The 18,540-nt window shown below is 34.1% G+C and overlaps 1 protein-coding gene across 2 annotated transcripts in view; it reads right to left on the reverse strand.

Moving 5' to 3' along the window:
* LOC128992191 (beta-galactosidase-like) overlaps nt 1-18,540 on the reverse strand; it is a 51,267-nt gene that overhangs the window by 3,261 nt on the left and 29,466 nt on the right. For both annotated transcript variants that reach the window (XM_054415652.1, XM_054415653.1), the window contains exons 8-11: nt 17,573-17,703; nt 14,545-14,802; nt 12,256-12,387; nt 4,197-4,403 (exon numbers count right to left, since the gene is read on the reverse strand). In XM_054415652.1, the coding sequence (XP_054271627.1) occupies nt 4,197-4,403; nt 12,256-12,387; nt 14,545-14,802; nt 17,573-17,703 (728 nt within the window). The remainder of the gene's footprint in view (nt 1-4,196; nt 4,404-12,255; nt 12,388-14,544; nt 14,803-17,572; nt 17,704-18,540) is intronic.

The following is an 18,540-nucleotide window of genomic DNA, read 5'->3' on the forward strand; positions in this document are numbered from 1 at the left end:
CTAGTGAATAAAATAAATTATTATGTATTAGCGTTGTTGAACATTTACATTTTGTTATACATTTCATATTTCATTGTAAGCAAGATGCCAATAATTCTCAAAAAGCTTAGACCATTAAAAATGAAATGAGAATTGGGATCTTCTCTTTTGGAAAACATGTTTGGGTACAATTGAAGATAGATGAATAGATGATAACGGTAACGTAGCCCACCCAAGTTACTTAAAATTTATTTTATAAAATAAAGGAGGTGCCAGAGGTTACAGTAAGTAAAGTAACACATACATAAACATAATCTGTAAAATTCTTCATTCAGTTACAGTAATTAAATGGTTTGGAGTTAAGCGCGGGAGAACCGTTCCAGTTTCAAGTAGATTGTTGCAAGAGTTGCAGTGAAGATACTAGTGTGATTTTCTGAAACAGCTGCAGCTGCTACAAGTGCTACGAATAACGCTTACTTGCGCATGCGCAGACGCGCGGCATTTTCCGGTCTTGAAAGGCTCGCGTGGAGCGAGCGTTCGTTTTCAGAGTGAGTTCGTTTCCAGTTTCGATAACTGGAGTGGTGTTATTGGTTACATTATCTTTGAGTTGGCTCTCACACGACAACGGAAATAGTGACAGTTATTCGTAAAATTCGAGCAACAGGTGCACTAGTTTATTATATTTAAAATTATCCTATTCATTTAATTTGAACTTTTAAGTGGAGTATTCATTTAAAAGCCACAACTGAACAGAAAATAATAAATATTTAGGAGTGCCGTACGGCGCGCGCCGCACGAAACCGTACTAGTGTGAAGACATACGCTTGTCCGGCGCAGCGCCGCGCGGCGGACGCCGTACGGCGCCCGCTGGATCCGGCTTAGGGCTATGGGAGTATATGAGTCCTTTCACACTATGTCCGGCACGCGCCGCGCGGCGAATTCGCCGCACGGCATGCGAGTTACCGCCGGATGCACCTTCAGCCGGACGACAGCGCCGCGCGGCGTCCACGCCGGACAACTCGGTGAAGGTGCATTGGTTCTTATGAGAGCTTTCACACGGTGCGGCGTGCGCCGCACGGCCCAACCCCTACGCTGTCTCAATTTAGGCAAACTACCTGACCAAGAGGGTGCAACAGTTAATTAAGAAATTATATATCGTTGTATCAGAAAATAATATATTTAAAGTTATTAGAAAACATATATTTTTATGTTCATCCCATGCAAATCGGCCAACTTAAAGTATTAAAACAAAATTTTTCCTTTAATAACTAGAGGAGAATATTTAGTATTAAATTAATAATTTAGTAATTTATCCTTAATGAAAAATTTTTTTTTAACTTCTAGAATACAATATTTTCAGATATGACGAATACTTATATATAATACGTGAAGGCGATTTCTACGAAATACTACCATTGACTATACACCTCTACTCCTCCGTTAATAATGGACGGATTTTTACAAACGATGTGTCAAAATTTTGTATTTGTTGTGTACACGCCCCCTTTCACCAATTCCTGTAGTAAAAGTCCTCAGGCTTTGCCCCTCAGGCCATCAAAATCCCAATGTATATCTTATGAAGACAAGATTTTGTTTAGTTAAACAGACGAATAATTTGTATTAATTACAGCTGTTCATAGTACACACATGATACACACAAGAGTTTTCGTTTTCAGTTTCGATAGATGGAGTGGAGTAAGCGTTCGTTTTCAGATTGAGTTTGTTTCCAGTTTCGATAACTGGAGTGGAGTGATTGGTTACATTATCTTTGAGTTGACTCTTGTAAGCCAACGGAAATTGTGACAATTATTTGTAAAAAAAACTCCTTTAATATTTTGCAATTGCTCGAATTCGAGCAACAGGTGCACTAGTTTATTATATTTTAAATTAGCCTATTCATTTTTTTGAACTTTTAAGTGGAGTATTCATTTAAAAGCCACAAGTGAACGGAAATTAAATTAGCCTATTCATTTTATTTGAACTTTTAAGTGGAGTATTCATTTAAAAGCCACAACTGAACAGATAATAATAAATATTTAGGAGTGCCGTACGGCGCGCGCCGCTTCGTGTGAAAGAGGCGTAAGCTAAGAGGAATAAGAAATTATATTTTCGCTAAACTACTCTATATAATGGACTTTTCACTCATATAGTTTTACCAAATAGGGTTTCATTACAGACCAACCAACACAAGTAGACTTCTCATCCCATTGTAAATTTTAAAGCTCGTCTTTCGTGTCTATACCTTTTCCACTTTTATTTCAGAAAGGATCAATTGTATTTCAGAATAGTCATTTGTATTTCAGAAATGGCTATTAGTATTTCAGATGTAAGATTTTAATTTTAGAAAGTGTCAATTGTATAGAATAGTAATTTTAATTTCAGAATCATCACTTTTATTTCAGAAATTATAATTTATATTCCATAAATGATTATTTGCATTTCAGAAGATATCAATAATTGTATTTCAGAAATAATTTGTGTTAACAACTTTGTCATCAGCATTAGGATTTAGCTATGAATTCATTATGAGAAAAAAACCTTTAGTAGAATTTTGGTATCATATAGGATGTGATTCAACTCGGAAAAAATACCTCATTAGGTCAAATCAGGAAAAGATCTTGATAAACGGCTGAATTTTCTAGGCTAACCTAATTAACCTAAACTTAACCCTGGGCTTTTTATAATTAAATTTGAATCAGATCCGCTACGACTGTGCAAAATTGTTTAATCGATCATTTCTGATATACAATTGATTTTGTCTGAAATACATTTGACTAACCCTGAAGTAAATGTGACAATTTCTGAAATACTGTACAATAACTGATGCTTTCTGAAATAGACTTGACACTTTCTGAAATAAAATTAGAAAAGGTGTAGTTCTCGACCGATCGCTAGTGTGGACGGAATTTCGTTTCTATTATTGTAGGGTTAATTTCAGGATTTGTACTTCACCGTTATGTTATATAAGTAGAGGACAAGTTATTGTTTATGATTAGATCATTTTGTTTGGCCAATTGGGTTTTTAAATGACTGAAATAACAAGAAACGAATTATAAACAAAACACTACGTCTACAGTGCACCACCGATCTGTATTATTAAAGTAATAGAGATCGATGCAGTGCACTGGACAGAACTAACGATAAAAATTGTCTTCAGCTGATCCATAAGGATGAAATCTCTACTAAAAACTAAAGAGAGTATGTTCTTGGTACTACCAAAGATTACATATGCTAACGCAAAAGTTTTGCGTTAGCATATGTAATCTTTGGTACTACTATGCAGTTATGAATTTTCCGGACACCAGCTGATTATAGTTTACAATTTTATTTTTATAAAACACCTAAAATATTTCTTAAGCATAAATAATTATCCACAAAACCAAACTTAAAAATCAAATTAACTTAATATTTGCACAGAAGTATTTGTATAATAGTGTTAAAAATGACTAACCTAAAAAAGAAGCTGTGAAAATCTTCAGTACAGGCAAATTTATTTTGAACTAAAGTGTTAAAACAAAGGAAAAGAAGCAGAGTGGTGTAAAGGAGTGGGAACGCAAGTGAGCAGCGTTCTTATTCAGCTTTCTCCAGTACCGGTAGTCTTATAAAATATTAATCCTATATTTGTTAAGTCAGTTCACAGAGTAGGGAACACACTTTTGTTCCCTAGTCTGTGGTCAGTTTTTAGACTATGGTGAGATTTCCCATACTGAAAACTTTACGACTACACCACTGAAAAGATGAACTTCCAAAGTTTTGCCTTTGCTTACGCTGTTAATGAGAAACCCAACAGGAAGAGCCAATTAAAGGGTAGGTAATAAGTAAGGATTCAGTATGAAACCATGTAAGCCGGCCCTGTATGTACGTACTGATTGGGGTGGGAACATCTTGTTTGATGGTTAGAATACATGACTTCCATTTAAAGGTATCAGGTTCAAATCCCGCCAATCATTAATGGATTTTAGCTATGTGATTTTGCTCACACCATGCTTTGAGTGGTTTGGAGCCCATCCTAAGGTGTAGGTCTACCAAAGGTGTAGGCCCACCCAAAGGTATAGGCCTATCCAAAAATGTAGATCCACGATCCACCCATCTAGAAAACAATAGATTGAGTATCTGCAAGGAAATCTTGCCCTAAAAAAACTCAATACACTAAACGCAGTAGGGTAGTTCTATATTTTCTAGTTTTAACTTTACAAAAAGAAAATACCAATATTCACCTTAGTCCAACCAGACATGTCAACAAATGTATCTCCTGGGTCTTCTGCTGTATTCGTGAGCTGGAACTTCTGGGAGTAGAAGGCAGGAAGTTTTACTGTCTCAGATTTTGGGAGGTCTACAACATGAGAAACATCCTCCGTAGGGAAGCCTGTCTGCTTCCAGTTCAAGAGAACATCTCCATTAAGTGTTACGTTCTCAGTAAGACCCTAAAAGACAAAAATTAAGTATAAAAGATCTTAAGTATTTAAAAAATGTAGCGTAGAGCATGAACCATAGTTTTTTTTTTTTTGTGAAAACTTTTTAATGCTTTTTTGTATCATAGAACCAAATTTTTTAGTTGAAACAGCTGACTAAATTATTTAATCTATATCTTCTATATATTAATAGGCAAGCATGTTTCTTTAAAACCTTTTAGCGAATTTCCCTATAGGGAATATTAGCGAATTTCCCTATAGGGAATAAGCTATTACCGTAGGTCTCATGGTAAGACTTAGTCCCGGGACCGATTTACTTTTTCATTTTGATGTTCCTAGAAGCCAAAAACACCATCCGTTCAAATTCATATATATATATATATATATATATACAGGGTTATTACAAATGATGTTCATGATTTCATACATACATGAAATATAGTTTTATTTGTTATACAAAGAAATAAAATGGTTACAACTTTTGAAAAACTCAAAAAGTTTTTACACAGATACACAGAACTGTAAATGCTCGATACGGGAACCCCTTGTGGTACGACAGATGTCAATAATGTAGTCAAGCTCTTGCTAGACTTTGAAAAGTGTGTCTAGGTCTATTGTTTCGATAGCATTGGTAATCCGTTGCTGGATCTCAAGTATGCTTGATAATGGTGGTGTGTACGCCTTATCTTTGATGTATCCCCACAAGAAAAAATCAGGGGGTGATGTCCGGAGATCTTGTAGGCCAGTTCAGGGGTGTGTCATTATTCGGACAACCGAGCTCGTTCCATATCTCAGGCAGCACATTGTTAAGTTCAGCCCTACTACAAGTAACATTCAAATGCAGCCATTTCTCTTAAATTTCAAGTGTCACTTGCCAATATAGTGGTTACTAGGAGGATAAACGTTAAACCTGGTTCTAAATTGTCGTTGCACACTAATAACAGATTGGTTAATGTAATATTCCAACTGGCAAAAAGCTTTCCTGCCTTCAAATTCAGCCATTACACAACACTTACAACAATTGACTTGACAAACAGCTGATATGCACCCAAACCAATGTAAATTAAACTTTATGAGTTTTTCTTTCCAATGGTACCAATTAAAATAGTCTTGAAACAAATTAGCCCAGTAATATTTATAATCAAAATCAGGAACATCATTTGTAATAACCCTGTATTTATATATTTATATATTTATATATATATATATGTGTGTCCGTCAGCACGATAACTCGAGCAAAAATGATCCGATTTCGATGAAATTTGGTACAAACGTGTAAACCTACGTTTATTCGAACGAGTTCGCGAGCCAGCATGATTGGACCATGGGAATGGGGTTTTATGGGGGGATTTATGGGGTAAAAATTGGTTTTTCTCATTTTTGACCCTCAAAACATAAAATTTCCCAAATTTCTTCTAGACCATTTTGAAGAGCTTAAAAAAACTAATAATTCAGTATATTGAAGTGTTTTTGTATGGTTATTGGTTACGGAGAAAATTATAAATTAAAAATTCCCATGTTATTCTTATGGAGAATAAGTAAACTTTTGTAGTTTGCTTGTTTATGCATATATTTGGATCAAACTTGGCCAATCGATTTATTTTATACTAAGCTGTTAATATTTTACTGAAAAACACACTTTATTACCCTGTAGGCAGCAAACCTAGGTACTCGTTAAACCTAATGTTATTTGAATAGATTTAATTGAAAATCAAATCAGGCAAATGGAAATTCGCTTAGTCTGCAGGTTTGCTGCAGCGGGGGTATTTTCTCAGGTCGTGTGCATCGTAGGGAAAATCTACGCATACTGTTAGAGAGACATTTTCCTGTAGATGTGCAGAATCCTTTTGAAAATTAAAATAGGCCCAAAAATAAGCACAAAAAATGAATTTGAAAACTTAAAAAAATTAACATAGGAGTTATGGGTTGCCATGATGGTGACGAAATAACAACAAAATATAAACAGAAAATCAAAACAAATTCCTATCACATGTTTTATTTACAGTGTGGGGTTAACACTGTACATTACATAGTGTAAGAAACGACCCTGTGGCCCTAACTTTGCCTGAATAAATAGAGAATTTTTCATTTAATTTATTATTTTTTCATTTCATTTACATCATTTTCATTTTCATTTTTGTTCGAGTTTCCGACCACTGGACGACGTCTAGTACTTATTTAATACGCAAGCACGATTTTTGTGACAATTACTCCTCCGAAACTACTGAACCAATTGACATGTTTTTGGTGTCATTGGAAAGAGCGTAACGTGAAGTTGTGCAGGAAACTGTCTTTTTTAGGGAAATAATTTGAGAGTGAGGCCCTGGGGGCCCTTTAAAGTTTCATTTTTCTCCATAAGGATAACATGGGAGATAATTTTTTATTTACAGAAACATATGTTTGTAACTTGAAAATAGTCAAAGTCTACTAATAATTGCTGTGTATTATGACTGTTAATGTATACTACATTTCAATCAAGGATTAAGTACCTTAAAGTTTACTCATAATGGATCTTACTACTTTATTTTTAATGCTGGGAATTGTAAAATTCAGTTGAGACTAAGTTACCATGATTTAGAAAACTTTACTATAATATAATTTATTTATGTATGTAAAATCACAAATCTTTGACATTCTTAATTCATTAGAAACTAAACAGCTGATCGAGAAATCAAACAAATCATCTACTTCATGTGAATAATGTTTTTACACAAACATAGTTTTTTTACCAATAACTTGATTCTCTTTTACTTGTGGGTGTATTTTGAGTTTGCAGTTATGAAAGCACCAAGCCAAGTAACTTTTATCTAATTTTCTTTATAAACTAACAGTGTAAATGAATTACTACATGAACTTGACAAGTCAGGTAATTAATTGTCAGTATACCAAGGGGAAGAAGAGTGGGTCCTCGAAAACAGTCGAAGGCGGAGACACCCATCTAGAAAATCAAACTGAGTTTTTAAATATAGAGGTCAGTGGATTGTCAAGACACAGATTATACTAATAAAAGGGGGCAGTGGTTTTATTGATATTAAAACATCAAAAAGGGCCTCATTAATGGCACAATGCTTCATGTGATCAGAATGGTTAAGAACAATGTAAGGTAGAATGTAAAGTCCTAACTGGAACAAATGAGTAGGGACATATTTTGATTTCGAGGATACAAATTTGCCCGTCTGAAACAAACTTACCTTTTAAAATGGAAAGATGCTAATTTCTGTTATCTTTGGCATTTGCAGCACAAGCACTTTAATTAAAGAGCAGCACTCTTCTTAGCTAGACCAATTTCAGTCATGAGCAACTATATATATGTTGCTTTAAGTAAGGCTACATCTTTTAATAGGATACGCATATTCATTACGGAAAATTCTGACCTGGGTAATATTCCTGAAGGTAGCTTTAAGACTAAAAGCGTAGTATTCTTTGAAATGCTTTGTGATAAAAATATTGTTTTTTAGTGTTTATTTTTAAAAGTGTTTTCTTCAAGCTGCATTTTATGACCCTCAAAATATGCTACATAGGCCTATTGGTTTGATATGATAAAATGTTTTGTTAAATGTGTTTTTTATCTTGAAAAACAAATAACTACCCTATAACATACTTGAACACTTATTAATTTACTAAATATAATATGCATAAAGCTAGAAAATGGCTGGACTGCTTCCCCTCTAAGGTTTTATTATTACTGTAATTAATTTTCGACGTCGAGTCAATATATAACAAGATGAATTTGTTTTCTAAATTCATATGTTTTTGCGGGGCATTGAGCCGCACAGGTTCACTAGTTCCCTTTAAATATGAATACTCATAAGGTTGACATGGGGAACTACAGAGCCACTGGCGCGGAGAACGAAAGGATTTTTGAGATAAGAATATGCCTATATGTTAATCGGGAATGTGAGCTATCATCATGCCAAATTTCAGCCCAATCCGTCCAGTGGTTTATGCGTGATTGAACTTCAAACAAACAAACAAACACACTAACTTTCACATGTATAATATTAGTAAGATATATATATCTTACTAATATTATAAATGTGAAAGTTTGTGTGTTTGTTTGTTTGTTTGATCGTATATATATATGTCCGTGAACGCGATAACTTGAGTAATATTTGTCCGATTTTGATGAAATTTGGTTTAAAGGGTAAGTGGTAACGGAGAAAACTAAAAAAATAGTATGGAGAATATTGTAAAATGATGTAGTTTGCTTGTTTATGGATACATTTTGATTAAACTTGGCAAATGTATTTATTTTATACTAAGTTATTTTATATTTTACTAAAAAAATACACTTTTTTACAGTAGTTTCCTTGTAGAAGCAAACCTAGGTACTCATTGAACCTAATGTTATTTAATTTAAATAGGTTTAATTGAAAATCAATTCAGGCAAATGGAAATTGGCTAAGTCAGAAAGGTTTGCTGCGGCGGGGGTATTTATTTATCTAACAGTAAACACCATTTTGTATTGTATTTGTATTGTTAGTTATAATGTGTTAGTTAGGTTTTTTTTCACCTGAGGAGAGGAAAAGATTCAGGATCCCAAAATGTTGTGTATTGTGTTTTTTACCATCGTGATGGAAAATGTCCTCAATAAACCTTTAAACAACAAGACATACTTCTTGTGAATTTATGCTGAGGATCTGTGCATTGAGTTTAATTTTACCTGCACCTGTGCCTCTTGCAAAAGTAGCTGTTGGGGTTACTGCAAAACATATTCCATAATATGTTAACTATATGAATATTTTAACATACATATATGTTCCCGATATCATTTTTTCATTATTTTGGTGGTTCTTTAACCAAAGTGCTAGAGATTTGGTTGGAACATACAATGTCAAGGCTTGAATCATAACATCTATTTTTTTTTCGGCAACATGTCAGACAATCTATATGAATCAACTCATAGTTCAAAAAGAGTAATAAAATTTGATTATTGGCATTTTTGTAGAAAATAGCACTAATATCATGTTTTTATGTTTATCAATTTTTTGTAGACTAGGTGAAACCCGTCGAAATCGATGGTCACTGTCAAGGCTTAACGCTAATTATTCATCTACGGAAAGTTAGGTGTAGTGGAATATACTTGAAGTGAAGTTGGCTTTTACTCTTGAACTGTTAGGGACCTCCTCGTTTATATGGTTGTGCGGCTTCATTGGCAACAAATAATTCAAATTACATAACAATGCGGCATTTGGAAAAAGCAATAAATAATGTAAATTGGCTGTTACGTAAATATTGACGCTTACATGCATTGTTAAACAACGTATCTTATAAAGGGTGATCTGATCTAGTTTAAAAGGAATATGACCTTTCTGTCATGACAGTAGCTGCTTAAATAGTATTTACTCTTTGTGCCTTTTTTACAGCCAAAATTTTGTGTTATTTTAAATCATGTTAACAACCCAGTGAGCCACGGTCCGTAATTTAGACCACTTTAAATAATTTGTCAAGATAGGTACCATTTTAGGCCAGGTTTCTGTGTTTGGATATTATTACACACGATAAGAGCACAACAAACTTCTTCTGCAGATAAATAATCTGCTGGAGAAATATAAGCCGAATTATAAATGTCACAATGTGAGTTTGATCATTTTGTAACTATATAGGTAAGTTACATAGTATTTTCGAGGCTGCTGCTCAGTGCGCTTTAAGAATATATTTTTAGAGATAAATTAAATGGTTTTTGTTGCTGAGTAGCGTTAGTAAGCATGCGCTATTTCGTTATTCTAATAACATTCAAAGGTTCTCTAAGAGTTCAAATTCTTATTTGTATACTTCTATATTATGTTTTCACTAAGCTGAATTAACAACATCGAAGTAACCTCTCTGAAAAGTCTATAGTAAATTGCAGTTTTGACTTTCTAAATTATGCACATATTTCTACATAAATATTGTAACATGTTTTATCCAGTTGCTGTAAACTACTAATAATTTAGCAGAATGTGGACACTGCTCAAATGGGCACCGTGCCCTTCTGCACTTGTATAATTTTGTATTGTATTACACAATCGAAGATTTTTACAATGATTGAAAACATGTATAGGTAACAATAATCTCGTGAACCTATGATGATATGTAGAATAATATGATAAAATATAGGCAAAAGTGGGGGAACAGGCAGACAACAACCCGTACAGTAGATATAAGATAGTTCAATAAGGAATTATTGTAAGAGTTCTGTGATAAAAGGAATTTCCACTGATTTCGTAATGGAATATTATATTGCAAAACATGACATGATACAGAAGAAAATACATTTTAAAATCATAAAATAGCATTGCAAATACTTCTTTTGGACAATTTAGTAACTCCTGATAAATGTGTGTTGTTTAAAACACAATTGAAAAATCAACAGCTGTTTCATTAAAAAGTATTATCCACATGGCCGAAATGTAAACAAATTTGTCGAGGTATTTTTAAGTTCGAGGTTCCCTTCTGGGGCAGAGCCATAAGGGAATTTACTTTGTGTTTCTTTTGATAACTCATCTACAGACCAAGGTCTTTCTTTGGAGACCTCTACCAAGTTTCTACATCCAGCCGTTCTCTCAAATTAGAGGAGACAAAGTTCCCAATGAAATATTTAGATTTCCCCATGTTAATCTTATGGGAGAAAACCCAACTTTGATGGAAGATCCTGCCCAAACTAATAAAGATTTCAAAAAACCAAAAACACTTTGCAAAACTACAGATCAGGGCAATTTTTTTGACACTTTAATCATCGGTTAAAATCGGTCCAAAAATGTGGGAGGAGTTCTGTTCACAAAAATTGGCTTAGCGTATTATATATATAGATAGATAGTACGATAAAAAATTCTGCATAGAATTACACTTTCAAAGAATGGCATATGCAATAACTATACTGTACAGGCAAGTAGTGTAACATCTTTTCTATGAGAAACACAATTATTGTATATTCAAATGTTGTTTCTTTCAACATATTGTGTACTAGCAGAGTACCCGGTCTTCGTACGGGGTTGGTGTATAATTATAAAATGCTTATTGCAGTTATACTATTGCTTTGCGTTTGCAATGGGAGAGGACATGGTTTAAGAAAATTTTCTTAAAGAAAGAAAAAAAGAAACATGTTTTTTATGTTTTTTTATGTTTTTTTTTTTAAAGAACATGTTCTTTTAATTTACGGTATGCTATAGTATAGCACATCTACCCTAGCCATTATGTTCTACCACTGCCCCTAAAAAATAATAAAAGTGAAATTCTCATCTTTCACAGATTTTTGTGTCTATTTTGTTCAAATTATATGTTGTCATAAATGCATAAAAAATAATAATAGTACTGCACCCTGTTGGTAAACCTTATAGCTTTTAATGCTTTTTAATATCTGAACCAACTTGTGTAGTTGAAACAGCTGACAAAATTCTTTTATTCCTTTTAAATGAATACTCATAAGACTAACATGGGAAACTCTTGGACAATGAGTGTCACTTCCACTTCAGTATGATTAACTAGTAATGTCATTAATTTTACAGGGAAGCAAATCAACAGCATTTTTATGCTTTCTGCTGTATTACTTATGGTGATTCAACCTCAGTGTTAGCTTCTACAGTAAAACTACAAAAGCCTCACCAGAAATTGTACACTACCCCACTGATATCACACTACACTGGATTTTATAATTTAACCATACCGTGCCTAAAGCTGGGTTTTCCTAGGCGCGGAAGTGGAGAGCGGAGAGAGGAACGCGGAGAGCGGAATTGAAATTAACATGGCATTCCGCTCTGCTTCTAGGAAAACAGTAACATTAAATTGCCTAAGACAAGTGGAGTCCGCTCTCCACATTCCTCTCTCCGTTCGCCGATTCCGTGCCTAGGAAATCCCGGCTTTATATGCATTAAGAATTATGTACCTTTAAGTCGGACATAATTCCATAGTTTATATGTCCCTGATTCTCCACCAGAAGGCTCAATGTTTGATGTGGCTTTCCTGATATATTCAAGGAGAAGGTAGCATTACTTCTGTCCAAAATGCCAACTGGTTGCTGTTATAGAAATATATATAGTTAGTTTTATTTTCGTTTTAAAAACTTCAAGCTAAGGACAATAGTGCACCTTATGATTGCTGTAAAAGAAGTGTACAAGATAAATTTTTCCCACATTGAAACTTTTTGACTCTTTTACCAAATAAATGTATTGCCCAAATGAAATTTCTTCAGGAATGTAGGTTAGAAGTTTCTTGATAGACAAAATTTGATTCGCACTTGTAAAATTTAAAATCATCTTATACCTTGTAGCTTGTAACTGATGTTAACAAGTGTAGAGGACCATCTAAGTTTTGGAAATAAAACCATACAGTCAAGAACATGAGTGTTTGTTTGTAAAGTTTGAGTTGGTATGTCAAGAGGTAACATTAGCTTTCACTGACTTCTTAACCTTTTACATCGTAAGTGATAAAGTCAGAACATCATCTCAAATGAATTTGTAGACACCACAAATTGCAGAAACCACTCTTAGTACTATCCTCTCACTGTCATCGTTGCCTGCAGAAAATTATGTGACTCAAATAGATTTAGGTATTTTGAGGGCCTTACAACCCCGCCCCCCTCCCCCTTACAACACCTTAAGGCCTGTTTAGCCAGAAGCGGCTGGAACGTCTGTTCCTTACGATTATTTGGTCAGTGAGTGATTTTCTTTGGGGGCGAAAGGAGTATTGTTCTTGAAATGAGCTGTAAAAAGCTAATGGTGAAGTATTTGTTAGCTAAAGAATTGGACAATGATAATTGGCGTTTTATGTTTTTAAAGATACCTGAAGGGAGAAATTATAAATTATTAATAGAAAATAGCCTTCCGCCTTCGTTCTAGAAATAGCTTCATTCAATCACGCATCTTCTTTGCTATTAAATCCTTAATTTGATTGTGACATGTCACTAAACTTACAGACGGAGTTAAAAACCCAATTAGAATTCATTCCTACTACTGGAACGTCAGTTATTAATTTATTTATTTTATTTATTTATTTGAAACAAATTAACCACACATTTTTACATATCATTTTACACCATGTTAAATGTTGCAAAAGCCTGACATGGCTTGTCTGCAGCTCATTAAACTAAGGGAAATCAAGTCCAAACTCTTATCACTTCCATCAGTCAGTGTTTGTGTCCTCCTTATCTCTCTAGCCTGTTATCACAAACATCTTGAAGTCCCAAAAAATCTGCAGCCAAAATACTATGCTACTTTGAAAACTCTTTACCATAAAACAAAAACCTAATATGATTTTTTAAAAATTGAAATTCTTGACAAATTCAATAATTTAAAAAGCTGAATAACACTTTTTTGTGTATTTATACAGTATAAATAAACCCTATTTAGTCAAAGACAAAATAACTATTAACAATTTACAAATTGATAACTTTTTTTTTTTGTAAATTAACTCTTTAGACCCAGATGAAATAACTCTAAATTTACCAACTAAATAACATTTCATAAAAACCCAACTTTAAAAAATTGAGAACTGTCAACAACAAAACACGTGTTCTTCTTCTAATAGACACTAGCGACTGTGTCTACGTCTGCTTCAGGAGCAGTGGTCCGCAATAGACGCTAGTGACTCAGTTACTGGCAAAATAGACTAACCTGAAAGCAAAGCAGTGGGTAACGATTGACGCGAAGCAATCATCGCTGAGCGTTAGACACACCAGCCGCTTCTGGCAAAATAGGCCTTTTAGAGTTACTTTATTTGTAACTAGTAGCTCTGTGTTACCTAGTGCCTATGTTTTGCTGATGATAAAGGGCTGTGTAGTGTCTTCAAAATGCTAACATCTTGGATATACATCATACAAATACATCATACATTATATCGCCTAATAACTAGATAGAAAATTGATACATTACACATATAAAATAAATATTTATTTAAATCCTTACACACTAAAAAATTCCTCAAAACTGTACCTATAGCGCTTTGGCCACAAGAAATCTTTTTAATTTCCTTTCAAAACATTTCAAACTCTTTTCAGATTTTATGATTTAAGGAAGGTAGTTATAGTATTTTATCCCAGAAACAGTTGGAGTTTTGTTTGAAATTGCTTTTTTAGAAATATTAATTTGAAAATTTTCCCGATTTCTTGTAAGTAAGACAGTTGTAGGCCTACTTACTTCATCTCACATTAAAGTTTTGCTACAGCACTCATATTTACCTTATCAATGTAGACAAGAGCTCGGTCGTGTAAGTGCTTAGCTGTCAACAATCCTTGACTTGAGAAAGTTTCTGGTAACCTTGTCTCGTATAATAGAAACCCTGTGTAAAGTCCCAGCTCCTCGAATGTCTTTGGATATGTTGTCTCTGGGTAAACAACACCAGGTGAGTCGAACAACGACACTCTGGGATCCAAAACCAAACCACTATAGCTGAACTTTTTGGAATTTTCAACTGGAATTCCTGGTACTGTGACAAACTGGAAATTTTGAAATGTAAGAACAAATTTAGTTCAGCATAAAATTTTGTTATTGGATGAATAGTATAGAGTATTGCTTATTAAATATATATACAGGGTGAGTTTTAAATGAGTTCCCCCCCTACCTTTTTCTACATTTCTTAAGATATCAACTCCGGACCACGTCAGATCATTGTAGAGTAGTAAGTACTTCATTTTGACTGGGTATAAATTTCTGGCCGCCATCTTGGATCCGCCATATTGGATACAAAGTTTTTTTTTCAAATGTAAAGGTAGGGTTGTGACCCATCGTTTTAAACTACTTTTTTATACTGAATGTGATGCTGCAATTCGTTTTAAAAAATCTTGACCCATTCTAAAGTTATGAGAACTTTTTATAACATTATTTTTAGCCCATTTTAACAATGTGCATTTAGAAACTAAAAACATAATCGCAAACAGGGACATATTTCCGAATAGGCGGACTAGGCGCCCGCCTAGGGCGGCAAATTTTAGGGGCGGCAAAATTTTGAGGGTAAAAAAATATAAAAAACGAAGTTTTAATCTAAAAAAAAAATAGCAAATAATTTTGGGAACGGCAAAATAGCCATTTCAAATATTTTGATTAAGTATACAACTATTTCAGAACACATCCAAGTCAAACAAACGTCAATAGTTTATTACACAGCTGTGTAGAGTTGTCCGTGCTGCCCTATTGGTCTGGCGGACACGCTCGCCGCGGGAGCGGGTCGCCGTGCCGGCCGCTATGTAGTGACAAACGTAGAAAACACTCCCTTCTGTTGACTTCATGCACCACTACGCAGCGGCAGCTCTACAGCTGAAAGATTCTTTTGCTAGGTTAAAATCAAGAAGGAAAGTGTGAACTAAATACTTCCCACTGTACCAAACTTAACTAATTTAAAATTGTATATTATTCTTTCAGTATTAGTACGTAATTTTTCTTTGCGATTCATGTGCTTTTGGAAGAAATAAAAAGTATAAGAAAACATATTTCTTTCATTTCAAATCAAAGCCAATAGCACGTCTCTCAAGTGGATCTGACTAATAGTGTTCAATGAAAAGCGTTATAAGAACCATTGTATACAGACGATTTTGTGTGCCGTTTCAAGCCACGAAATGGGATTGTAAAAATACTGATTAGATCAAAAAAGTTGCATTCCGTGTAGGCCTATCCAAGTCAGAATGTTTTGCAAAAAAAAGGCACAAAAAATCAGTTAAAAGGGGTCGAAATAGTATATTTCGTACCTAGGGCCGAAAATGAGGTTTCGTCGGCTCGAGATAGTTTTTAGGTTCGAGACGAAGTCAACTTAAAACGATCGAGAGCTGCAAAACCATTTCGGTCCGTGGTACGAACGCTATTTTCCACCACACTATACCTAAATTGCACCTTAATTCACCACAATAATGATGCACACTGATAGTCAACATAACTAGAACTTTAAGGTTATGTGAAGAAATAATTTGAGGAATCAGCAAAAGTTAAAATAAATAGTTGCTAGGCAGCGGTGACAATAAAACAATTCTATTGCAATGCTATGGATACTGATTGTGTATTTAATATGCATTCATGTTTTAAAAAGTAAGCGATCAGCTGATTTTGCTGCCCTAATAGGGATGTAAGAACCTGCTCGGTCCCCAAATGACGATGACTTTAAATTGTCATTTGGGCTTTAAATCGTAACTTTCAGCCACCAATTAACGCATGTAAAAAAGCTAAAAACATCATAGTGTGGTGAAAAGTTATTAAATTTGTTGATGCAGCATGCAATATTACCAATTATTTTTCCACAAAACCAACTGACAGGGCATGTATTGGCCATTGGGGTGATATTAGTGAGGTCGGGTAGTGCGTTGAAAAGTGGGAGCGTGAGGGCTGGCGGCAAACTTTGTTGCCTAGAGGCGGCAGATACTTAAATAGGTCCCTGATCGCAAAATAGTGCTAGATAAAGATTTATGTATATTATGTGGTGTATACTCATCTTTATCTAGCACTATTTTGCGATTATGTTTTTAGTTTCTAAATGCACAATGTTAAAATGGGCTAAAAATAATGTTATAAAAAGTTCTCATAACTTTAGAATGGGTCAAGATTTTTTTAAACGGATTGCAGCATCGTATTCAGCATAAGAAAGTAGTTTAAAACGATGGGCCACAACCCTACCTTTACATTTGAAAAAAAACGTTGTTTCCAAGATGGCGGATCCAAGATGGCGGCCAAAAATTTATACCCAGTCAAAATGAAGTACTTACTACTCTACAATGATCTGACGTGGTCCAGAGTTGATATCTTAAGAAATGTAGAAAAAAGTAGGGGGGGAACTCATTTAAAACTCAGCACCCTGTATAATATATATTTATGCTAGTATTTTGTTTAATTTACTGTATATTGTTTTATGCATATGTAGGTAAACAAGGTTTCTTCTGTACCTTGTTCTGCTTTGTTCTATAACTTTTCAACAACCACTCAAGTAAAATTTTGAAATAAAAATATTTTAGAAACGTAAAATTCAAAATCACACATCATGTTTTCAGAGACTAAGGATGTTACACCTAATTAATTTAGGGAAAAGTAAAAAGTAAATATTTATTTCAGTGCCGGTAAGAAAAGATTTTAATGAGATACAAAGCTTTTTAGAGTATGTGTTTAATTTGTAGAAATTTTTATCAATAATAATAATTTCACTATTGTGTCTTAGCATTCAGTATGATTTTTTCTTACCATATTACTCCAAGGAATATTAATGTTTCAAGTTTTATCTGAAAAACATACCTCCGATATGACAGATCTAATAGCAAAATATTTCTGCGTCAAATCTCCGGCCTCGGTAATGGGAGCGTCGTAATCATATGATGTTAGCTGCGGCTGGAAACTGGTGTTTGGAGAGTCTCTGTAATTCGCTCCTGTAAATAATACGAAGTGACTATCGCACGTCATAATAACGTCACAACCCGTTCCCATACCAATATGGCAAAAAAAATAATGCAAAAAGGGAGCATTTTACTTCTAGAGAAGCCATTTTGAATTACTTACTTAACTCACTCACATAAATTTCGGTTAAGATGGAGGTTCCTTTTACAATTTTGCTATTTTGAAGCTTTAAAATAATTTATTTCAAAAAAAGAAAAAGACGAGCATACTGAGTTATGGATTGAACGTTCTAGAACAGTCGATGGAACGCGAAAGCCATTTCTGCTATCAAAATGAATTTTTGAAATGTTACAGAAAGTTTTGATAGGTTAGGTTAGTTTTAGAACAGTTTCATTTCATAATCAAGCTGCGGGCAGATAACATGAAGTTGATTCCAACCATTTCGGCTAATGAGTTTAGAGAGGTACTACCGTTCCTAATACTAGGTTCTCTTTGTGTGCAACCTGTCCCCAAACAGTTATAAAAGTACCTAACTGGATTAACGTAATGTGGCGTCATTTGGAACAGACGTGCGCGGTAGCGGCATCTGCCTCAATAATAGAGACGTAAAAAAGAGGCACTAATAACGGAGGAAATAACAGAGTGAGAAGACAGTAGATATAAAAACAAAACTTAAATTTGTGATACAACATGCACACCTTTATAACTTCTATAAATAAATAACATGTGATCAACAATCTAAAACAAAGTGAATAAAGAAAGGACGGTTTATAAAATAACACTGCATGCATCAATTAGCCATGAAACCAAATAATAAAACACTTTTGCTTAACTTTAATCTTCTGGGTTCTCTCCTCTAACTCCCACAA

The sequence above is a fragment of the Macrosteles quadrilineatus genome, unplaced genomic scaffold, assembly GCF_028750875.1.
Source record: "Macrosteles quadrilineatus isolate MER2022 unplaced genomic scaffold, UCM_ALF_1.0 Scaffold_4__1_contigs__length_99947679, whole genome shotgun sequence".
Lineage (NCBI taxonomy): Eukaryota > Metazoa > Arthropoda > Insecta > Hemiptera > Cicadellidae > Macrosteles > Macrosteles quadrilineatus.